Raw genomic sequence first — 22,769 nt, 5'->3', positions numbered from 1 at the left:
TTAGCCAGTAGGCATGTATCATGTCAGGGCCCGGTGCTGTCCAGTTCTTCATACCTGAGACTCTTTCTTGGATGTCTGCCACTGTGATGGATACTGGATTCTTTTCAGAGAGGTGCATATATATATATATATATATATATATATATATATATATATATATATATATATATATATATATATATATATATGCACCTCTATTTCTAATGTCCACATGCAGAAAACTGTAATACGTAACTTTAAAGAATCAGACAGGATTGGTTATATATATATATATATATATATATATATATATATATATATATATATATATATATATATATTTCTGAATTGTTTGTTTTGATTTTAGTTTAAAATGTTGCATCTTTTTATAACACGTCCTTTACAAAAACCATCATTATGGGGTCCTTCCTGGTGTTAACCAATCAGAATCACTCAAATAATACACGTGTGTGAATTATTCATGAGGTGATGCATTACCGGGATGTGTCAATAGGGGGTGCTATCACAATACACAAATCACACACAAACTCAGTTTTTTTGTGAATTATAAGGTCATCCCCTAAAACTTTGGATTCATGCGTTTTAGACCTACTTAAGCACCCTCCTAATGCTTTTCCATGTCATTTATTATGAGGACATGGGCTATGTCTTCATAATACAAAATGTCCCATTTGTGTGGTGAGTAAACTGGAAAAATGTCCTTACAAACCATAGTAACAAACACACACCCACACACACACACACACACACACACACACACATACAAACGCTCGCGCGGTGACAATATATCAGGTTAGTATCTATAAAACTGTGTAAGTATACTTAAAATTGTATCTTTTAACAGTAAAAAAAAGAAAAAATCAATATAAATCTACTTTCAACAACTATTACCTTTATTTTGCCACACAGAAACCCTGTTATAGTCTAAAACAGAAAGAAGCTTAAGTGCCTGAAATAAAAAATCTGTCATTCCTTATTTAAACTAGAAACATTTTGACCAACTGAACCATTTGATGCTGAGAAAAATAATTATATCAATAAATAATATTAAATGTAAATTGATCTGAAACATTAACACAGCAGCACCAATATATTTAACGTTTTTAGCCCGAAGAAATAGGTAAAAAACATTGTGCTGATTTTTTTTCTAAATTATGGGCTAGGGCTCCGCGTGCGCTGTTCCACCTCGCAGCCTCAGCCCACTATCCCTCCCCTCTCCTTCTCGTGTGTGACAGGAGACAGGAGCAGCTGCAGGGACAGCTGTTACAAAGTCTGTCATATAACAGATAATAGTAAACAATAGTGGCGCAGATTTTTTCCAAGCAGTGAGCCGCTGTCACAGCCCCCCCCCCGGTAAATTTGCGCCCGGACAATAGCCCAATAGCCCGTATTACCTGTGCCCAAAACTGCCACTACTGCATGCCCCTCCTGGCATCGCAGGGGGCGCGCCCCACTATTTGAGAAGCACTGCCAAATAGACAGATAATGTCTTACAAGGTTTCCATATTAAAGACATCTTGGATGAATTGTTTGTTGTTGTTCTTCTATACTTCCACTAATTGAAGAGGGAGACATTTTTGGACTCATACAAGGAAATTGAGAACATTTTCAAAAATTCAGAAAATTACCTTGCAAACACAGGTATTACGACTTAGTGAGATACAAGGGCGAGAATCTAACTAAGAATCACATGTTTTTCAGTATCTTTTGATCTCTTCTTCCTGTCTACAAAGGAGCCTATTGCTTCAGAAGAAACGAAGCTTGTTCTTTACTGCTCTACTATGTGTAGTTCCACGACTGTTTAGCCTAACAGTTTTATTAACAGTTTTTCTGACTTTATTGTAGTGTCCAGCTGTAAACTCGTTCTATTTCCAGCATCATCGGGAGTTCATGTGTAAAGCTGGTGGAGTCATAACTCGGCCCAAGCGGAGCTTCACTGACAGGCTAAATTTATACCTGAGACCTCCAGTATAATAAATGTCCTCTTCACATTGTTAAACATCTGTCTCTGACAGACTTGGATGCATCAGATAAGACCTCATTTATCCATGGAAGGTATAAAAATGTGTTCAGTATTAACAAATCATAAAAATGTCATAGCGATAACAAAACATGCATTAGACAGAAGAAAAAAAACGTTCCAAAACAGCTGATAAAAAGCCTTCAAAGAGCTGAAATTGCTTACACATCTCTGGATAATTAACGTGTTGATGTTTTGTAGCATCATCAGTGTAATTGATGAGAGACATTTTCTCTTCCAGTGTTTATGCTAATGCCATGAGACTCTGATTTAAACTAAGTCTCCAAGTACAAAAGGGGACAAACTTGAAAAAATGTGGACATTTGTTGATGGTAGATTATGTCTTGAATGTAACAGCTCAAGCCTTATGGGTGGATATGGACAAACCAATATGCAGGTGGCCCCCATGAAAATTTCAAGGTCATAGATCGCTTGGTGAGCCCGTAGAGCAAAAATGTTACACATTTCTTCTACGGGCATCCTCCAGGTGACGGGTCTGAGAAAAGAGAAAATCAGAGCTTAGTTTGTGTGGGTGTCCCATGGGCACTTGCGTAGTAAGTGCACACCCTGCGTCTGTACGTGCACTTTACTTATAACTAGAGCAGGGTTCACCAACCTTTTTGAGACCGAGGGCTATTTCATGGGCACCAAGTGGTATGAAGGGCGCCACTAAAAACCTCCTAGCCCCCCCCCCCCCCAAAAAAAAAAAAAAAAAAACACAATTTGAGGACTTCCTTTTGTGTGCCCTATTTTTATTTGCTCATTTTACACACAAAAACATGCATGAAACTCAGTTGCAGAGGGAGCCTAATTTCAAAACAGACTTTAGGTTGCAGCCAAACAAGATAAATATTTATTGAACACACTAAAGCTAAACTTTTAAACCTTTAAAACTTTAACTTAATTTTAACTTTTTAAACATAAATGTAAATAAAAACAGACAGGAATATTAATCCTCACATTAATGGATTACTCAACCACCTCAACCTATTCTCAAAATCTTTACATTACATGAATCATAAGAATGTCCAGAAATTGTGTAATTTTTTTGATCTATTTAAACTTTTGTAATAGACCCTTACTTTTAGTGATTATTTTTTAAGTTATATTTGTTTACATATTTGGGTTTTCTTTGTCTACCTTTATCTCAGAATTGATATTGTTGTCATTGACAGACATGCGGTGGTTGTTTGTTGAATATTTGCTTCAATAAAAAAAAAAAAGATTTTTTTTGGGTGCATTCCCTGCGGGCGCCACAAGGGGTGCTCGCGGGCGCACTGGCGCCCGCGGGCACAGGGTTGGTGACCCCTGAACTAGAGTATTGTGCAAGAGCACTATAGGACAACATCACCGGTATGTCATAAGTCCGTGCAATTTACAGTAGTCTTGCGAATACTTTGCAATTCACCAACCACGCGCACAACATATGTACATTGTTTTTTTCATGACGTCCCTTGACCTCATAGTGGAGCCAGTTAGGCTGATATTTCAGACAAATTGTGCAGTTTGTGGTACCAAATTTGCCATGGATGTACCTTAGGTTCCCCTCTTTCAGAAAAGCACAGTTGCCACGAGAAGAATTTAAAATAGCGGTCATTTGTAAAGATGGTGGTCATACACTTAATTCAATTCAATTCAATTCAATTTTATTTGTATAGCCCAGAATCACAACAACAGTCGTCTCGATGGGCTTCGAAGTAAAACATGAAATCAAAAGGATCACGAATACAAAGAGTTCAATAGGAAAATACTAAAATGAACTAACAAACTGACTAAGCTATACTGGCATCCCTGCCCTTAGACCCCCCTTCGCGGTAAGGAAAAACTCCCAAAAAAACCGGAAAAAACGAAGAAACCTCAGGGGTGCCCACATGAAGGAGGGATCCTCCCCCAGGACGGACAGGCGATTTACCAGAAATCTTAGAGAAGAATTAACTTATCTAAATCTACAACTACATATATAAAAGTCCAGCAGACGAGCTTCATCCAGCCGTGGTTGTGGGGACAGTCAAAGGCGCGAGTCGAGCCGGAGACAGGAACCACAGCCTGGTGACTAAACGCTCTACCTCCAACCGTACTTTTACTAATTCTAGGAACCACAAGCAGTCCTGCATTTTGCGAGCGAAGTGTTCTCATTGGATGGTAAGGGACTATGAGGTCCTTAATATAGGACGGGGCCAGTCCATGTAAGGCCTTATAGGTTAACAGGAGGATCTTGAACTTGATTCTGGATCAACTGGGAGCCAATGGAGCGAAACTAAACAGGAGTGATGTGATCTCTTCTGCTAGTTCCAGCTAACAATCTAGCTGCTGCGTTCTGAACAAGCTGGAGACTTCTTAAGGAACTCTTAGGACACGCTGCTAACAAGGAGTTACAGTAATCCAGCCTCAACGTAACAAATGCATGGATGAGTTTTTCAGCATCACTCTTAGAAAGTATATTTCTGATCTTAGCAAATTGTTGGAAAAATATTAAAAGTCTATTTACCCCAGTCTCAAAAATTTGGGCTGCTCATGAGCAAAATCCAGTCTTTAAACTTGAGGGGTACCCACAGAATATTTTTATATGTATATACAGCAATATACATATTCTAAAATCTGGGATCTGGGACCAACCACCCACCCACCCAGCCAGGTTCAGAGGAGGCCCCTCTACAGGGGCCCCTCCAGCACTGGGAGGCATAGGTGAGCCCGGCGTTGTGAGCCCAGGCCACAGGACAGACGTGCTCCACTGTACCGGGCGGCAGCCATTGGGGCTACCAGGTGCTGGACACTGAGAAATGGGAGGGCTCCAGTGGGGTGGGGCCCCACCTCTGCCAAGCAGCAGAAGCCCACCCCGGTGTCCCTCTGAGTTAGTGTGTGTTTGCTGCGTGTGCGGTGCCAACATGCAGTATGTGGTGTCTAAAGTGAGAGTTAAAATTGGGGGACGGACTGGTTAGAGATGAGCCCGGATGTTTCACTGTACCCCCCTCCATCAGACCATCCCCACAAGACCCTAGATGAATCAAGGTGTCTAATATGTGAGTAAAAGTGGAATGGCCGCCCTCCATTCCACTTTTACTATGTGCATGTTCCCAGAGCCCGAAGTGCATGTATGCAAAATTTGTTTGGGTGGGAGTGGGAAGGAGCAGGCGGATGGGCTAGAATAAAAAAAACCTGTGTTGTTTTTTAAGACATATTTTGTTGCACAGCAGGAACTCATTAGAAATTCGCCTCCGAGTTGTGGGCAAGACTGTTGGTGTGGAAGTAAGCTTATGATAAAATCTTAGCATTTCTATGTTTACCCTCTCTCCTGTTAGCTTATAGCTCCTCACAACCCCAGGATAACATTAACGCAGCAAAAAAACAATTGCAAGGCTTTTCAGAGCTATCAAGCCGATATCCAGTTTTGAGCCCGATGGTAGTTCAGACAAGAACATGAAGATGTTAATGAATCTATTTATCTGCAAGTGGATGCATCAGAATGGGAATGGAGAAGGGGGACTTTGGCCCATCCATGGCAGCTTCTCTGTCACAATCCTGAGCTTTTTCAAACCGTGGGTTTTCATCTTCTGCTGGTCCAACACGATTTGAGTAAAGAAATGCTCAAAATGTACTTCTAATCTTAAATTCTTTTGTTTAGGTCCTCCATCATGAGAAAAATGCTACAAGAACATGTTAAAAACACTAAAAACACAATTTCATTGTCTTATCTTAACATGTTCTGTTTTTGAAGTGATCTTTTTACGTCATTGTGAGTCAGAGTAGAATGGTGCTCCTAAAAACACTGGATATAAAAATGAGATTTTGTCATAGAAAAACCAAACTTCAGGCTTATTTGACAAATATTCTGATCAATCTGACTCCTAATTGTTCCATCTGTTTAGAATATCCCCAGTTGGGATTTTTATCTATTTTTTTGCTCCACTGTTATTCATCTTGTGCAATGAAAAGCATAAATATCTCAGTGGACTCTGACAACACCACAGCCAAACCGTTTTAGACCACACCACCGCCTTGACCAATCACATCTCAGAGCATTGAGGCCTGGCTGTATCCACTTGACCTCACCGTAGGACCTGTCCGGGGATGGAGGTTTGTTAAGTGTTGGGGTCATTGGGGAGTTTACCACAAACTCCCCACCAAATAGATTATCTGCTAGTGCTTCTTCATCGTTGTTTGTCAGAAAACATGCAAAGAGTAGACGAGCATCACCAGAACTGTCTCTAAACTTGGTCACCCATCAGTTATGAAAATATTTTCAACTGCTTTCTCACCACAGATGGTCTGCAGTCCCGCTAGACAGATTACTGCTGATTGCCTTAACTCCAACTAACCCAGTCTGTGCGTTTATGTGGCTCTGTGTGTTTGTCCCAAACTCTGAGGATTTGTTTGCGTGTCCTGGGTTGACTGATTGTATTTCTGACTGCGTGCGTCCATCCCGAGTCATATGTGAGCTTTGTCACAGTGGGGAATGCAACAGGCTTTAGATTTAAAGAGGAACACAGTTATAGGAACTCATCTAGTTAAACAAACTCAACCTACGGAATCATCTGTATTTCTAAACAACTGACATACCAAAAAGATTTGAGTTATGACAAAACTGCTGCATTGGTAAAAATGAATAAACTGCTGACCAATTGTTTACTTCTTGTAGTTTTTTAGTTACATATTTTGCTTTATATGTAAGCAGAATTTGTCATGTTTTATGAAAAATTTGTAAAGGTTGCCTTTCCACAGCCCTCTCAGAATTGCCTCATGTTGATGCTGCAGGACACTTTAAACCTCCTTTGTCAGTAAATCTAACACTGTGATAAACCAATCAGGCATCAGGGGCCATAAAAGTCTTATTCTCCAGATGAAATTATTAAATGTGTGTACTGTGCTGTTTATGGGAAGTAAAATCTCATCACCTTGCATTTACAAGAATGTTGTTTCTGACTGTGGAGGTGACACAGCTGGCTTTAATAAATATTAATACTCTGCAGCAGTGGATGCAGTTTTTTTTCTCTCAAAACGTATTTTTGTTTTTGTTTTTAATAATGTTTTGCAATAGCATACATTAACATCACCTGGGTTCTAAGTGAAACCTAAGCTGCTTCTCTCTTTTAAAATGTTTGTCAGTGGACTTTGTCATTCAAAAATGAACTTTAAAAAAAAAAGTCTGACAGAAATCCATTTCATAATCTGGTTCCTTTAATACTCTGGTTATAGAAACCAAGTTTGAGATCTGGCTCATATTTAAGAAATCAGGTTTCACAAGAAACTAGATTGTAATCGGATTACTTGGGAGAAAATAATATACTTCTCCAAAACAAAGAAACTGATACTTTTACTGAAGTACTGCCAGAGGCCAAATGGTTTGACCTGCAGAACAATATTCACCTCTGTCTGTTTATGAATGTACTTTTGTCCATCGGTGTTTCTATTCTGAGAAAATGGTTGGTTTTACTCTCAAAACCATGTTTAGTCCTGGTTTTATCCAATCAGAATGAACCTGCCGTCAATAGGAGGGGCACCCCAAAAATCGGTTTGTGGTAAACGGGCAGCGAGATGCCACAGAGGCAAAAAGGCTTGTCTAGGATATCCAGCAAACTTTATGGACAAGCACAAACGTTTAACAAGCTTTAACAAGGTTTAGAAATAGTTAGTCTTAAAAAGTGCAAAGTGACGAACTAAAACTTTTGGGAGAAAGTGAAGGGAGTTTTAATTAAAAGTAGTTCAAAGGTTGTTATAGTGAGGACCATGACAAATGCAATGCAAACGCAGCCCAGTGCCTTCCTTGTGTGTCCTGTTGACCTCTGTGTGTGATCCTGCTGTGGAGACTTGCCCATTTCATTAGCATGTTGCAGCAGTGAGCCTGGCTTTAGAGACAATATCCCTGTCAGCAGATTAATCTAATACCTCACCACACAAACACACACAGACACACAAATATATACACAAATGTACAGAAGAGCACATAGAGAGGCAGAGGACAATATGTGCTGAAGTTGAAAGAAAAAGTCCACTGCAGAGGATACAAACACACCCAACACACATGCAGCTTAGGTTAATGCTTTATTACATCCTCCCAGTTACACATGTGCACAAAGTACACAACTAATATCTGTGCTGTCCCACGACCTACTTTCCCTCAGTCCTGCTTTGCTTTTTGGCATTGATGTGCGCTCTGCAACTGGAGCTGAAGGGCTGCAGGTCTCCTATGACTCTGACGCTTCAGGAGGAGGAATTCCTGCAAAACTCGATTAGTTTAGACTTTAAGAAGTCATCCTTTGACTCTAAACGAAGGCCGGAAGTTTGTAAATTTAAAATAAACTTTTTTTCAGGTTGAAGAGAATTCTTCCTGTAAACATTAGAGGTCACTATTCCAACTTCAGGCTTATTCTGTCCGAATCATTAATTCAGAGATGAACACATGTTTTGGATTGAGGTGAGATTTGTTTTGTGCACAAAATATCTGAGGATAGCTTAAGGGGATGATGCAGGAATATTTGTGGAGTCAGTCTGCGTTTGTCAGAGTATTGTATACATGAAATTACTACTTCCACAGGAGAAGGGTATTCTTCTTGTTTCCATCGGACTTGCCTGAAAGCACGGCGAGCACTTCAGACTCCTCGTCCGTTTTAGCAGAGACTAATTTTAGTCTCCTCCTCGCGTGTCTAGGAGTGAACAGTGTAATGTCACTATACATAACTTCTTATAGGTATAATACTCTGGAAACTGAAACTAAAACTGGAAATGTTACTCCTAAATGTAGACACTTTCCACATAAATACAAACTAGTTTTTTACGTTTTCTGTTAATGAAAGAAAAACCCACAATGGTCATTAAAAACTAGAACTTTACTGAAGTGATAGTAGAAAAAAAATGACTAAAAACTAACCAGTGAAAGCCAGACATTGCTTTTAAAACTGTTCAACATCATTATTAAATAAAAACTAATGAAAAAGGCCAGGACTAAAATGATGATCCCCTTGAATATAATAGTTTGTTTAGCAAACTACCGGTAATCACTCAATCCGTGATTTCTGCTCCTGTCTGTAGATATTTTGGTTTTCTGAGAGCAAACTGCTTCATTTCCAGTTTGAAGGGTTTCCTCTCTCTAGATGGCTTCTTGTTGCAGCTCCTATCATGAATTTTCAGTGAGGTTTCGATCAGGGCTTTTTAGACTTCAGAATAGTTCCATGTTTAGTTCAAAGCCATTGTTTGGTGTTTTAAACGTTGGACGACTCACAACTTTCCACTGAGATTGAGCTTTCTGACTCTACTGTTGCACTCTAGAAAGCTTTTATTTTGAAGTGTCAATGAGCTTGCACAGAATCAAGTCCATTGAATGGATATGGGAATTGGACTGAGTGACCCCCTCCTTTTGGCGTTCCAAACAGGAAGTGCCTGCTGGTTCCAAGAAGCCAAAATCTCATAGACTTCTATTGAGAACTCAACAGGTATAACTCAGCCATTCTGTTTGTGAGAAAAAACAATTGTTGCTTTGCCTTTTTTAACACGTTCTTTCTAGAATGTGGACTCATGTTGAGAGTTTGAAAGGTTTGATGGACAGATTCTCCTGAGCTCATTTTCAAGTGGTAGGGGTGTGACCTTCCAACAACCTCACTCCTGATTGGCGTGAGTGGTTGCTATAGAAATGGTTGTCTGGTTCCAACATGGTGGCATCCATGTTGCCAAAAAAATTCCGACTGACTTGACTTTCTTTTGTTGGAGCTGGAAGTAAGTCATTTTCTATGGGTGACGTCACACTCACTCACTCCATGTCTCATATACAGTCAATGTTCAAATGCAGCTAAGCAGTTCCGGACCAAACACCAGCCTCCTCCATGTTTCACTGTAAAGTGTTTGAGTCTGTCAACTCAGAGTTGATGTGTGTCTTCCCAAACTCCTCATCTATCCAAAGAACGTTGCTCCAGAAGCTTCTTCTTGGCTGATTAGTGTGCATTGTAGGAAACTCCAGTCTGGCTTTTTAGATTTGCTTTTACCACTGTTGTCCTCTTTGGTTTTAGCACAAATGACAGGGCATCTGTTTTTTTTTTTCCTATCTATGCATTTCATCATTTCTGTAAGGAGTTTGATAAATCTTTGCACATTCTTTATTGCTTTGTCTACAATGCTTGAAATCAATCAGTCAATCAAAATCTCCTTTTCAAATCAAATCAAATCAATCAAAATCTCTTTTTCTGGGGAAGCACAAGGAATGGGTCAGCTGATGGGCAAAATGGCTTTGTGGGGGTTTGCAAGCCAGTTGTTCCTCTTTGCACTTTTGGGTTGGAATGCTCATTCCTCTCCTATTAAAGATTTGAGCCAACAGGATCATCTTGAGGGGAATTACAAAATGTGGCTGAGTTCTGACCATCAAAATGATAAGCCTTCAGACTCTGATTCTGGGATTACCTCACAACCTGGTTCTGTGTCATGGGTGGTTACCAGACCTTCACGAAAAGCTTGGTCTGGTTTCCCCTCCAGTCCCAGTGGTGCTGTCCCTTGGATGGGGGAAACTCCAAAAGGGAAATCGCTGGGTACCCGTTCAAATCCTGAAGTTTCTGCTGACTCAATGCCTGTGGAACTTCAAAAACTACCAGGTCCCTCTGTGAATCCTGAAGGTCCTGCTGTCTCGTGGCTTGTGGAATACCCAAAATTGCTGAGCCCTTCTTCAAATCCTGAAGATCCTGCTGTGTCATGGCTTGTGGAACCATCAAAACTGCCTGGTCTCTCTTCAAATCCTGAAGGCCCAGCTGTGTCGTGGGCAGTTGTGAATCCCCCAAAACTACCACCTCCCCCATTTAAGCCAAGTGTTTCTATGCACCCATGGCAAGTGAAGACTCCCACAAAGAAACAGAATTCCTTGCTTAATCCAGAGAGTCTTCCACTGTCATGGGTTGCCCCAAAATATCCTGGCCGCTCTAATTCTAAAGGTTCATCATGGGTTGTAAAGCCCCCTAAGTCTGGTACCCCTTCTAGTACTGACTATCCTTCATTCTCATTGGATGTAAATACTCCAAAGGTGCCTGAACCTGCAACTAATCCAGAAGGTTTTGGCATGTCCTGGCTGGATTCTCTAGCAAGGAAAACAAGCTTTCCAATGCCTTCTGAAAGTACTGCCCCATGGGGACCATCAGAAATTACGGATCCCTCACCCTCTGGACCTGAGGACATCGGAACAGCACCTACTGATGAATCCTTGGCCGACCCTCAGCTTGGCCATGAAGTTGATTTTTCATTTGAGTCGAAGATTCCGCAAATGGAAGGAGGCTTGGATCATAGCGACTCGGAGGTGGAGACAGAGGGGGAAGATCCTGTTTTGCCTTATGCACCAATGTTCCAGGGAGGTACCTTAAGGAACTCTGAGGCTGTCTACGAACAAGGGAACTCTGAGAAGATGACAGATTATATTGACTCGCCATCCCCTTATGCTTCAACTAATATGCAAAGTTCATTTTCACCCTACATCAAGCAAAGAATACCACACCTGTTCTACCTCTTTGTGACTGGCCAGTTTCCTCACGGTACGGTGTCTCACATGCAGTCAGAATATGAGGTTGGCAGAGACCGTACAACTCAAGTTGGCTACGAGCAGTATGTCATCCCTGGTAACTCTAAGTCTTCTCAAACTCTGTTCCCCCCAGTGCAACAACTACTCCAAGAGTTTCAAAGCTGAAAAGGACTGGACTAAATTTTCAACTAACTTGAAAGGATGAGAGTGAAGGCAGTTCTGCAGTTTACTGTTTGACTTCAAGTTGCTTGAATTCTTTAATAAAATGTTAAGTCAAAAAAAAAAAAAAAAAATCTCTTTTCTGATATTCACGTAGAAAACAGAAATCCGTCTCAAAAAGCAGCCTCACAACATCATTCTACCACCACCATGTGTGACTGTTGCTTTAATGGTCTTTTTCTGATGGTCATAATCTCTGACTGTACCTGAGGCAGGTGAGGTCTGTAGGATAGTTCTGGTTCTTTTCTGACCTCCTGGATGAGTCCTAGTGTTCTTGGAGTCATTTTGGTCAGCCGTTGGGTCCAAAGGAGGTTCTTTACCGTTACATGCAGCCCAATGGAATTCTGTCCGAGATGTTTTAGCTTCTTTAGTTTATTTGTTTCTGTTAAATATTCAGAACTGGAATGAACTCTAACTGGACAGAAAGGAATCTGATTGCTTGAAGATGAACAAAACAAATGTATTTCAAATATATTTTGTTATTCACTGTTCATTTAGAATTTAACAAAGAGATTGTTTTATGATATGAAGCCATAGAGCTATGCAGGTTTAGACTGCTTCAAGAAAATTGATATTTAAACATTTTTTTTTATATTTTGGTTAACATTTAAAAAAAAAGCTTAAAAACATTAAAATAATATTAAAAGTGCAATAAAATATTATATAAAACACATTGTGCATTATTTTGAAGGCGTTTTCTATTCAGTTAGAAACATAGCGTGTTCTCTTGCATTCACAAACTTGGTGAGCAGCATCAAGATTAATCAAGTTTACATATTTCAAATGTCATCTTCTTCAGCCTCCTGGGTGATCTTTGCTCTCCTGGTTCTTCCTCCTGAGCTGCAGCTGCTCCTGAAAGCTGTGACTCACCGCTTTCTTTACTCTCTGTCCCCCTGCTGGCTGACTAGCACACTGCAGCACATGCCAGAAACACACAGAGTGTGAGTGTGAGCGTCAGAGTCGGCCTGCAGGCAGCAGCAGCAGCAGTCAAATGGAAAAACTCGAGTATCAGATGTCCATGAGTCTTCCTCCTGCAGTGCAAAGTCACTTCCCTCCTCACATGTATCACACCTCATCCCGGTTGGCGGAGTTTTAACAATGTTTGCAGTTTAAATCTCTAATCTCCGTGGTCCTGATTTCTGATTTTAGGGTGGGACAAGCACTCGTACGGTTACCATGGAGATGACGGTCACTCCTTCTGCTCCTCTGGGACGGGCCAGCCGTACGGGCCCACGTTTACCACGGGAGATGTGATTGGCTGCTGCGTTAACCTCATCAACAACACCTGCTTCTACACCAAAAACGGCATCAGTTTAGGTCGGTCATTCACTCGACCTCAAAGCATTTAAATCTGTGACACTTTAAAGAGAACAAAATGTATGCTTTTCTTTTTCTGTCTTCAGGTGTTGCCTTCACAGACCTCCCAGTGAGTACTGACAGCAAACTCTCAGTTCTGCAAATGCCCCTTTTTGCTGCTGGCTTGTTGTGGTTGCCATACTACCATTTTGGCGTAAAAGTGTTTTTGTCGACTACATACTTCAACAGTTGTTAAGAATGAAAGAGATGATTTGCAAAAAGAACTTTTCTGTCTCATTCTCCTCATTCTGTCTCAGCTCACAATGATAATTGTTGAGATGAGGAGTTGGAGTTGAAGAATTTTAAAGACTAGTCTAACACCTGTGCGGAAAATATGAGAATCTGTTTGGTTTGTGGCTTGTCAAAATTAAGGTTGCTAAGCTGATGTTAGGTATTTTATTGGTCATTTTTAGCGTATGTTGAAAATTTGAAAAATCGAGACGAAAATATACAAGATGAGATGAAATGATATGACAGGACAGTGATGGAGACATCAGATGAGATGAGAGAAAAACAGTGAGATAAGACAGGATGTTAACTATTCACAAGGACTAGCAATTTGAATATTCAATTTATCAAACCTTTCTAACCCAAAATAAACAAAAAAACATGAATTCGCTGAGTGGATTCTGACACCACAAAAGACCCACCATTCCCAACCAAATTGGCCCCCACAGAGCGCCAAATATCCTCTAACTCCTGCTTTCTGAAATTCTTCCAGCCCAACCTGTACCCCACTGTGGGGCTACAGACGCCTGGTGAGATCGTCGACGCTAACTTTGGCCAGCAGCCGTTTGTCTTCGACATCGAGGACTACATGAGCGAGTGGCGGGCCAAGATCCTCGGAATGATCGCACGATTTCCCATTGGCGAGCGGCTGGGGGAGTGGCAGGGCGTCTTGCAGAAGTAAGATTTCACAGTTCTTGTGATCAAACCAAGTAAAATCCCCTCCAGAAGGAGGAAACCAAACAGAGCCAACTTCTCCAGACACACTGAACCAAGGCTTTTTAAACGGCAGCCTGCAGGCTTCATCCCGATAGAGAGCAACTTCTTAGAGGCCAAAAGCTAAACCATTAAAAAGAATCAGAATGTATTTTTTTAATGGATTGCTCCTTAATATCCCACACACTTTTAGTCGATGAATCCAGCACATTAGACGACATAAAGTAATTACAAAATGTTGATTGAAAATGTCAGATATATTTTTTAGCATCTTCTGTTTTGGCTAACAACTTAAATGCTGTTAATTACTGTCAGGGGGCGTGGCCACAGCGGCTTTAACATTATTCAGAGCTTTTCTAATTAATCCTTCTTTCATTAATTAATTGTTAAACATTAAACCAGCACTGACAGTCCATCAGTGTTTGTCATACAACCCACGAAGAAAAGAGAAAGCACTTCCCTTTTAGCCCTTCAAAATAAAAGCGCCACAGTAGCATACAACATAAAAGCACAGACAGCATTTGCACCAAGATAAAACCTGCTTCACCGCCAACATTGACATAAAAATTTATTGTGGCACAGTATTATGCTTGCCAGAAGTTTCACAGCTCAGCAAAACCCTGAGCTATTTGAACAAAAAGCAACAGTTTAACAGAGATCTTCATAGAACCTCTCATTATTTGTCTTCATCTGCTTTTCCTGCTGATCTGACATTTGGAAAGCTCTGCACTGAATAAACACCAGCTCCTTCAGTTACATTAGTTCATGAGAGAAAACAGTGTTGTCCATAAGTGTGATATCTAAGGTAGCTTTAAGCTGAAGTAAAATAAATGTGTCTGAGGTCCCATTCCAATCATCTTTTGATTGATTTTTAAAGCATTCCCATTGGTCGTTTAGTTTGGATTTTGCTGTTTTAAGCCCAAATCAAAAACAATCACACACAAACACACACATACGTCCTCTATCATCAGAAATATGCTACAAAAACATGTTAGACACATCATGGTGGGTCTTTAAGGACAGAATAATGTTTTTAAACAGGACCACTAAGACTATGAAAATTAATCGTCAAAAACTGTTTTGTTTTCTTCAAAATGTAATTAATTTAGGTTTCTTCATCCTGCTTGAGAGATTTTGATTCATTCTAAATAAGAAGTGGAAGTAAAGGTGAATAATAGAAGCATGAAGATAATAAAGAAGCGTTATTCTCAGATTATCTGCAGTTTGAAGCTGTAATTGTTCAGAAAATGATTTTAAACAAAGAAATTTTCTAAAAAATGGCAATTTTTAGAAAATTTGATCTTGTCCCCTTTTGTACTGATTGTTCTCACCTATGTGTTATCTAGCATGGTGTCCAGCTATTTGGTGCATCATGGGTACTGTGCCACTGCAACAGCCTTCGCCAGAGCCACCGAGACCATGATCCAAGAAGATCAGAGCTCAATAAAGAACAGGCAAAGTAAGTAAAGATGGCGGAGGGAAAGATTTCCTTGCGGTTTGTTGGTAAACGCATGTTTGTCTGTGTCTGACAGGAATACAGAAGCTGGTTCTGGCAGGACGGGTGGGAGAAGCCATAGAGGCCACTCAGCAGGTTTACCCGGGCCTGTTAGAACGCAACCCGAACCTGCTCTTCATGTTGAAGTGAGTTGGTGGAGTTTGGGTGGCGAGCGGCAGCTTCCTGCAGTAACGCGACGTGTCGCCTCGCAGATGTCGTCAGTTTGTGGAGATGGTGAACGGCACGGACAGCGAGGTCTGCTGCTTGACCGTACGCTCGCCAAAGTCCCAGGACAGTTACCCCGACTCCCCCAGCCTCAGCCCCCGCCACGCAGCCAGCAACACACACGTGCACAGTGGAGGTACACACACACACACTCACACTGAGGCACAGCTCATTGACAGTCTGACTGGATGTTTGTGTCCATCACAGGAGCAGATAGCCCCACCTGCAGCAACGGTGTCACCCCTCCCAATAAATCCAAGAGCCACAGTGTCAAATACCCCAGTCCGTCCTCCTCCGCCTCCTCCTCCACCTCCTCCTCCCCTTCCTCCATCAACTATTCTGAGTCCAACTCCTCAGACTCCACGAAGAGCCAACCCAACAGCGTCAACAGCAACCAGGAAACCAGGTGGGGGAGGGGGTTTCAGAAACTATGTCCCAGATTTTGGGATTTTGGTCTTAAAACAGCATAATCGCAATTAAAAGACCACTTGGAACCCTTTTACAATACATTGAAAGATGTGAATCAAAGTGATTGGTTTTCTTTATGTAAAGAAGTTATTTGTAAAAGATGTTTTCTCCAAAATGTGAAAAGTCCTGAAATGTCTTCATTTCTGACGTGCTTTTATCTTTACATCTTTGCACACCCGCAGTGACAGCGAGATGGAGGTCGAGGCGGAGCATTACACCAACGGCATTGTGGACGGGTCATCGGCCCGGATCACGAACGGCACGTACAAACACGAAGAGATCCTGCAGATGAACGACAACAGCATCGGCAACGGGGTCACAGGTAAACACACACCTGGGACACAAGGGGAGGCCTCTCACCTTCACAAAAGCATGTGCAAACTGACAGATGTTTTTTTTAAACCACAATTTAATGAAAGAAGGACTAATTAGAACAGCAGCAGCTCGTAATGATGTTAGAAACCTTTGTAGCCACGCCCCCTGACAGCAATTAACTGCATTTAAGTTGGCAGCCAAAACTGAAAATGCTAAAAATTCAGATTTTTTAAAACATAATGGTGGCCGTCACGAAGATTCATAATATTTGTCTCTTCACAGAAATTTCAAGCTTTTAAGCAGAAATGATCCTTTAAGGTGGTGAACTGATGGTCAGCGTTTCTTTCTGCATTATTTCATGACTTTGCGGCCTGCACTTTCACGGGTTCAGACGACGGCTGCGTCAACAGCAGACAGCTGTGTGGCGGGAACCAGGCGGCCACGGAGCGGATGATCCAGTTCGGACGGGAGCTGCAGGCGCTCAGCGAGCAGCTCTGTCGCGAGTACGGCAAGAACGCCACGCACAAGAAGATGTTACAGGTACAGCGCAGCAGACGCCCAGAGAGGGTGCTCACACGGGTGACCTGCAGCAGATGCAGTGGCTGGTCGGAGCGCGGGAGGTTTTAGGAGATTTTGCACATTTAAATGCTGCTTTGATTAAACAAGAGGAGGGTAGCTGCTGCTCGTACAGAAGCTTAATCGAGTAAAACAGAATGAGACAAATACACAAAGGAAGTAAATTTGGTGGGAAAAAAATGTGTTTTTTAAGATTAGCCAAAGAAAAAAAAGTAACTGAATAAAGATCAAAGTAATTTAATCAATAAAGGAAAGCCAAATGTGGAAAAAGTATTCTCAGCAAGTATAAGTGGGTTTTTTATTAAGCGTTTGTGTAAAAAACAGATTTATCTTCAACAGAGAAGACAGCGATTCTCTGGATTCTGAAAGTTGAGTTTTACGGTTCTTTAGATGAGAAACTGCGCTACTAACAAAACCTTAAATCAACACATTGAAATGAAAAGTATTAAAAAAGTAAAAGATGAACATAAAATGATTGATGAAGCTGTGATTCTTGTATACGGCCACTAGGGGGCAAAGGTGTATTTTAGCTGAAATTGCAGTAAAACAGAAGCCAGCTTGTCTGAATCCAAACAAGAGTTCTTTCATAGCTGCGTCATTTGAAAGTTTTCTCCTAAAGAACAGGAAAATCTTTATTTATATGTTAGGAAAACACCTGTTCAACCAGTATTTCTACCAAAAAATTATCCAAATTTAGTGGAAATACCAACAATTAATTCTAGCACATGCTAAAGAAAATAGAAAAAATGAGAAGAACTGAGGTTCTCAGTTCTACTAAAATATTCTTAAAATGATTTATTATTGAAACAAGGATGAATATGCAGGTAATGATCAAATGATCAGAAACTGTGGATGATAAAATATAAAAAAAAAACCTGCTGTAGTGTGAGAACTTTATGGTTCTGATGGCATTAAAGCAAAATGGCCGAGCGCCAGTAAATCTGAGCATCCAGAAAATGATGAAAGTTCAGCACCAACAGAACTGTTCTGTTTTTGAAATCTGGTGGATCCAACAGCAGGGGCTCATGCAGACCCGTGGGGGCCAGAGGAGAGACAAGTAAACAGAAAGTTAAAACATTTCAAATATTTCATTTATTGTTAAATTCAAAATAGTTTTTTCACGTCTTCTGCTAACAGACAGCTTGATGTGTAAAATAAACAGTGAAAACACAAACATTTAATGAAGCTGAGACAAGGAATTATTCTATCCCAAATATATTGATCTACAAGTCAAAATTAGGAGTGTTTTTGATTCAATTAAATGTTTGTTTTTCCTTAGGTGTGGTTTGTGCTCAAACTGCAAATCTTCTGGATTTTTAATAACGAGAAAATTCCGATCTCTAAAAGCTGACGCCATTAGTTTGTTGGATAACAAGATTCGAGATTATTTATAAAAATTAGAAGTTACCACAGATTTGTGTTCATAAAAGTCTGTGTGTGTGTGTTCAGGATGCCTTCAGCCTGCTGGCGTACTCGGACCCCTGGAACTGTCCCGTGGGCCAGCAGTTGGACCCCACCCAAAGAGAGTCGCTCTGCTCCGCACTCAACAGCGCCATCCTGGGTAAACTGCAGTCTGCGGCGCAACTCTGACACAAAAACATGCAGCAGCGAGTTTAAAAACCAATTAGCAGCCTCAAATACAAAAGGGGTTTATACAAATATACTCTGTCTGTCTGAAGATCCATAAACCCCTGTTTGACAATAACATCTGTCCAACACAACAGGCCTTCAGCTCTGATCTGCTTGCTCAGCTGTTGGACAGGACAGGTTTAAAAAAAAAAGAAATAACGTAAAATAAAAGCAAAATGCAAGGAATTAGACAAACTGTACCAAAAAATTGAAAAATAAAATAAAGAGAAAGCGTTTCCTGCTCCTTCTTTAAACTTTAACCTCCTGCATCAGCTGGACATTGAATTTAGAACAGCATCAGGCTTTTATCAATGTTTGCAGACTCTATATTGATAGAGTTATCAGAGCGGTAAACACACTGCACCTTCTGCATAACTGAACAAGACCTGTGGTTTCCATGGCAACGGGGAATAAGGCTGCGGAGCCGCTGTAAAGAAAACATAAAGTATAAAACAAAGGACATTATTAATTTTAGCTTGAAATGTTTCAGCGCTCCAGCTTTGGGACCACTGATTCATATATAGAGCCGAGTCTGTGATTCAAATTAATGCTAAAGGAGGAATCCTTCAAAATAAAAGTCTGAAAAGGATTAAATCTTAATTTTTTTCTTTTTTGTTTTTTTGTGTGAAAGTCTTTGTTTTGATCCTCAAAGTTTTTAAGTTTTTTCTTTTTATGGAGGAAAAGTGGAGATTCTGGAGCCGTTCAAACAGAGAACTCTCAGATCAGTAACCTGTACTCATGATGAATCCTTCTGATCCTCAAACCTCCACCTAAGCAGAACCTTTCATTGTTTTGTTCTTGTCTGAAAACATAGAATCTGATTCATTAAAGTTAGGATTTGTAAAAACTAGATTTACCATCAGATGAATTTACTTTGGAAAACAAAGGCATGAATCACGTCGTGAGTTGTTCCTTTCAAGCATTTTAACAGAATAACTTGAATGAATTTCACAAAATGTATTTTTACTAAACCAGAAGTCTGCAACCTGCAACACCCGCCATTTGGGTCAATTTCTCACAGACCACAACCCATTTGGAGCCGCAAAATCTTACCTCACCTTTCAGAAAAATAAGACACTGCTTTGTATTTATGTTTGTGTAACAATGATAATAAACATAAATATACTGTTGTAAAACATAAACATAAAGGGGAAATAACCTTTTTTTTTTCTGAATCTGAGATATTTTGTAACTTTTGACAGAGGTTCATATGACTTCCTTTCAAAATAAAAGACACCCTGTACCATATAGGATCATCTCAATGCAGCAAATAATGTGTAGTGTCAAAAGTGATTCCTCAAAGAAAGATAACTATTTGTGGTGCATCTCAGCTGGAATCTAATAAACCGAATTTGAATCAGAGCTAATTAAGTGACTTTTATTGTTTGTTTGAACCAAAAGGCTAACGTAAAATCCTTGTATTTGTTCCTAAAATAGAACATTTGCTTTAATCTGCCTTCATTCTGGTTGTGCTTACTGGCCTCAAATGGATAATCTCTGGGACACGGCGCTCAAAAGTCAGTCAAAATGTTTACAGTTCGTCCATTTATTCACCTTTCGACAAATCCCGTCAGAGGTTGCCACAGCGAATCCGCTTTCACTGATGGTGGTTTGGCAGACTTTTACGCCGGATGCCCTTCCTGACACAACTCTGTGTTTACAGTGACTTTTTAGAGTTAAAACTTCTTTATTTGTCTTTAAGAAGAGAGCCACAAAGGAGCGCAGGCTGCAGACTCCTGTACAAATCCTAGAACAGGTTTTGTACAGGACCTGCCATCTTTCAGTGTGATGTGGTATTACAGGCGTGTAGGCAACTATCCCACTAGTATAAGTGTGAATAAATGTGTCACATTAACCCTAACAGTTCTGGTGTTTTTATTCTTTAGATTACCGTAACTTTTCAACTGAACAGAATTAACATCATTCTGGTAGATTCTGTCAAAGAGAAACCTCCTTTGCGCCGTTATGCAGCACTTTACGTCAGTGGCATGTTGTATTTCGGCGTCAGAATCGGCTGATTCACGTCGATTGCGTAAACGTTGGAAGATTTACGGCAGGAGCCACTGTCATTTTAATCAAACTGACGTGTAGCAAACGCGCTGGTGTGTCTGCGCTTCTTCTGCTTTCCAGAGTCTCAGAACCTGCCCAAGCAGCCGCCGCTCATGTTGGCGCTCGGCCAGGCCACGGAGTGCGTGCAGCTCATGGCCCGGGTCCAGGCCGGTTCCTGCTCCTTCGCCAGAGTCGACAACTTTTTGCACTAGCGCAGGCTCAGGTGGGGGAAAATAATCAAACCCACTCACTGATTTTTCTCCTGCATGAACCTGACTGCAATTATTACCCGTCTCTCCACAGCTTCATGTTAAGTAGCACTGAGAAGGCATGTCCAGCTGGTGGTTACCATGACGATGAAGAGCACAGAGGAAGGTGCTGAGGAACCAGAGTGAAGAAAGCTCCCTTTTTACTTTAGTATTATCAAATAAAATTTGTGTGACACTATTTAAAGATAATTAATATTATTATGTTTTTAGATTTTTTTTTCCAATTGTTCATCTGTTGACCTCCTGTCTTTTTTTAAAGTTTTTTTCATGCTTTAACGGCAGACTTCTCACACAATCAGTATTTTCTTCTCATTTTCGCTCCTGTTCATCATATTCCACGACAACATGCCAATAAGCCAGTCTCCATGGCGACCCTCACACCTGTAGACCACCTGAGCAATACCTGAGGAGCATTACATTATTTTTAATAGGTCTGAGAAAAGCTGGACTGGAGCGGAAGTGCTTTCAGGGTTTGAAGCTCAGCGTGAGAAAGCTCATTAACGTCAGACAGGACTGACCGTAAAGATGGAATTATTCCACCACAGCGGAGTCTACAGTTTTTTTGTTTAAATACCGAGCAGCGTTCTGACAAAGAAGGGAGTTTAAAAGGAAAAACACTAAATGTAATTGAAGCTCCTGTGCGTCGGGGGAGCTGGCAGGTCAGAGGTGTCGGAGCCTTAATTTTACTGTAGCAGCCACTGTCTCAGCCAATCAGCTGTGTGGCTTGCAGGTGGCAGCGCGCGATCCCGCCTGCACCTACGACACCCGCCTTCAAGGCTGAGGCTAACACTATTATCATCTGCATCAAAGGCAGACTAACAAGCACAGTGTGCGCACGTCAAAAAGTCAAGTCTCCTCCGGGGATTTCATTATTGCCGGTTCTTTCGCTCCGAAGCTCGACGTGCTGCGCGTGAGTGCAGCTACAACCAGCATTTCAAATAAAGAGGCCAAATTGTCCAACCAACAGAGAGCCCATAATTTTAGACTCCGCTTTGTGATGATTAAATCACTTTTTTTGGGGGGTTCCAACAAGGATTTGTTGGCTGGAAGAAAAAAAACCCTGATTGTTTGGAAATGCTTTTTATTTTTGCCTTCAAACTTTTCTAAGATAGTCTCTTTGTCCCTGAGTTTGTTACATTTTTTGTGCAATAATATCACAAACTAAAACATACTTCCTGGTTTTAATCCTCCGCACCAAAAATCCCCAGAACAAAATAACGATGAGAAGCTAAAAAAAGGAATTAACGCTTAAAAAAATCTAGATGGGAAAAGATTCCTTTAACTTAATTCCTGTCAAATTCCGACCTTTGGATTAAAGGAAGATAAATTCCATGATTTATATTCAATTTCAGTTTCCTTAATAGTGAAATAACAGTTCAATTAAAATAATTTAAAAACTAAATGAGTTGTTGTAAGTAAATAAATCTCCAATAAAAGCATCAACATTAATTAAGTTTATGTGTCTGAATTATCTAAAAATGACTAAAATTTCACATTAAATCAGAAAATTTAGTTGCAATGAACAAAAGTGGCCACAAAAATTGTAAAACTAACAGCTGCAGGTTTTTACATTTCTTGTCAAACATCTAGCACTAATGCAGAGATTTATTCATTTATCTTCCTCAATAAAACAGTCAAAAGTGTGTTTTTCCCCAAACTTTACTAAGTATTTTCCTGATCTAAGGAATATAAAGGAATGTAAAGGAGGAAAAAATATTTCTG

At 40.5% G+C, this 22,769-nt stretch overlaps 2 protein-coding genes across 3 annotated transcripts in view; both read left to right on the top strand.

The window, feature by feature from the left end:
• Positions 1-22,276, top strand: part of ranbp10 (RAN binding protein 10) — a 56,269-nt gene extending 33,993 nt beyond the window's left edge. The window contains exons 4-15 of one of the 2 annotated variants that reach the window (XM_011475864.3): positions 12,873-13,040; positions 13,127-13,149; positions 13,801-13,985; positions 15,368-15,480; positions 15,554-15,662; positions 15,729-15,877; positions 15,949-16,147; positions 16,392-16,531; positions 16,916-17,064; positions 18,550-18,661; positions 20,860-21,001; positions 21,082-22,276. In XM_011475864.3, the coding sequence (XP_011474166.1) occupies positions 12,873-13,040; positions 13,127-13,149; positions 13,801-13,985; positions 15,368-15,480; positions 15,554-15,662; positions 15,729-15,877; positions 15,949-16,147; positions 16,392-16,531; positions 16,916-17,064; positions 18,550-18,661; positions 20,860-20,990 (1,478 nt within the window). In that variant the 3' untranslated portion in view covers positions 20,991-21,001; positions 21,082-22,276. 2 annotated transcript variants of the gene reach the window in all.
• On the top strand, positions 10,192-11,797 carry LOC111947544 (basic salivary proline-rich protein 2-like). Its single transcript, XM_023955960.1, has 2 exons — positions 10,192-10,628; positions 10,692-11,797. The coding sequence occupies exons 1-2, from the start codon at positions 10,209-10,211 to the stop codon at positions 11,667-11,669; spliced, it is 1,398 nt and encodes a 465-aa protein (XP_023811728.1). The 5' UTR covers positions 10,192-10,208; the 3' UTR covers positions 11,670-11,797.
• Positions 22,277-22,769: the final 493 nt, after the last annotated feature.

Source organism: Oryzias latipes, chromosome 6 (genome assembly GCF_002234675.1).
Source record: "Oryzias latipes chromosome 6, ASM223467v1".
NCBI lineage: Eukaryota > Metazoa > Chordata > Actinopteri > Beloniformes > Adrianichthyidae > Oryzias > Oryzias latipes.
This window is presented reverse-complemented; position numbering and strand designations above follow the sequence as displayed.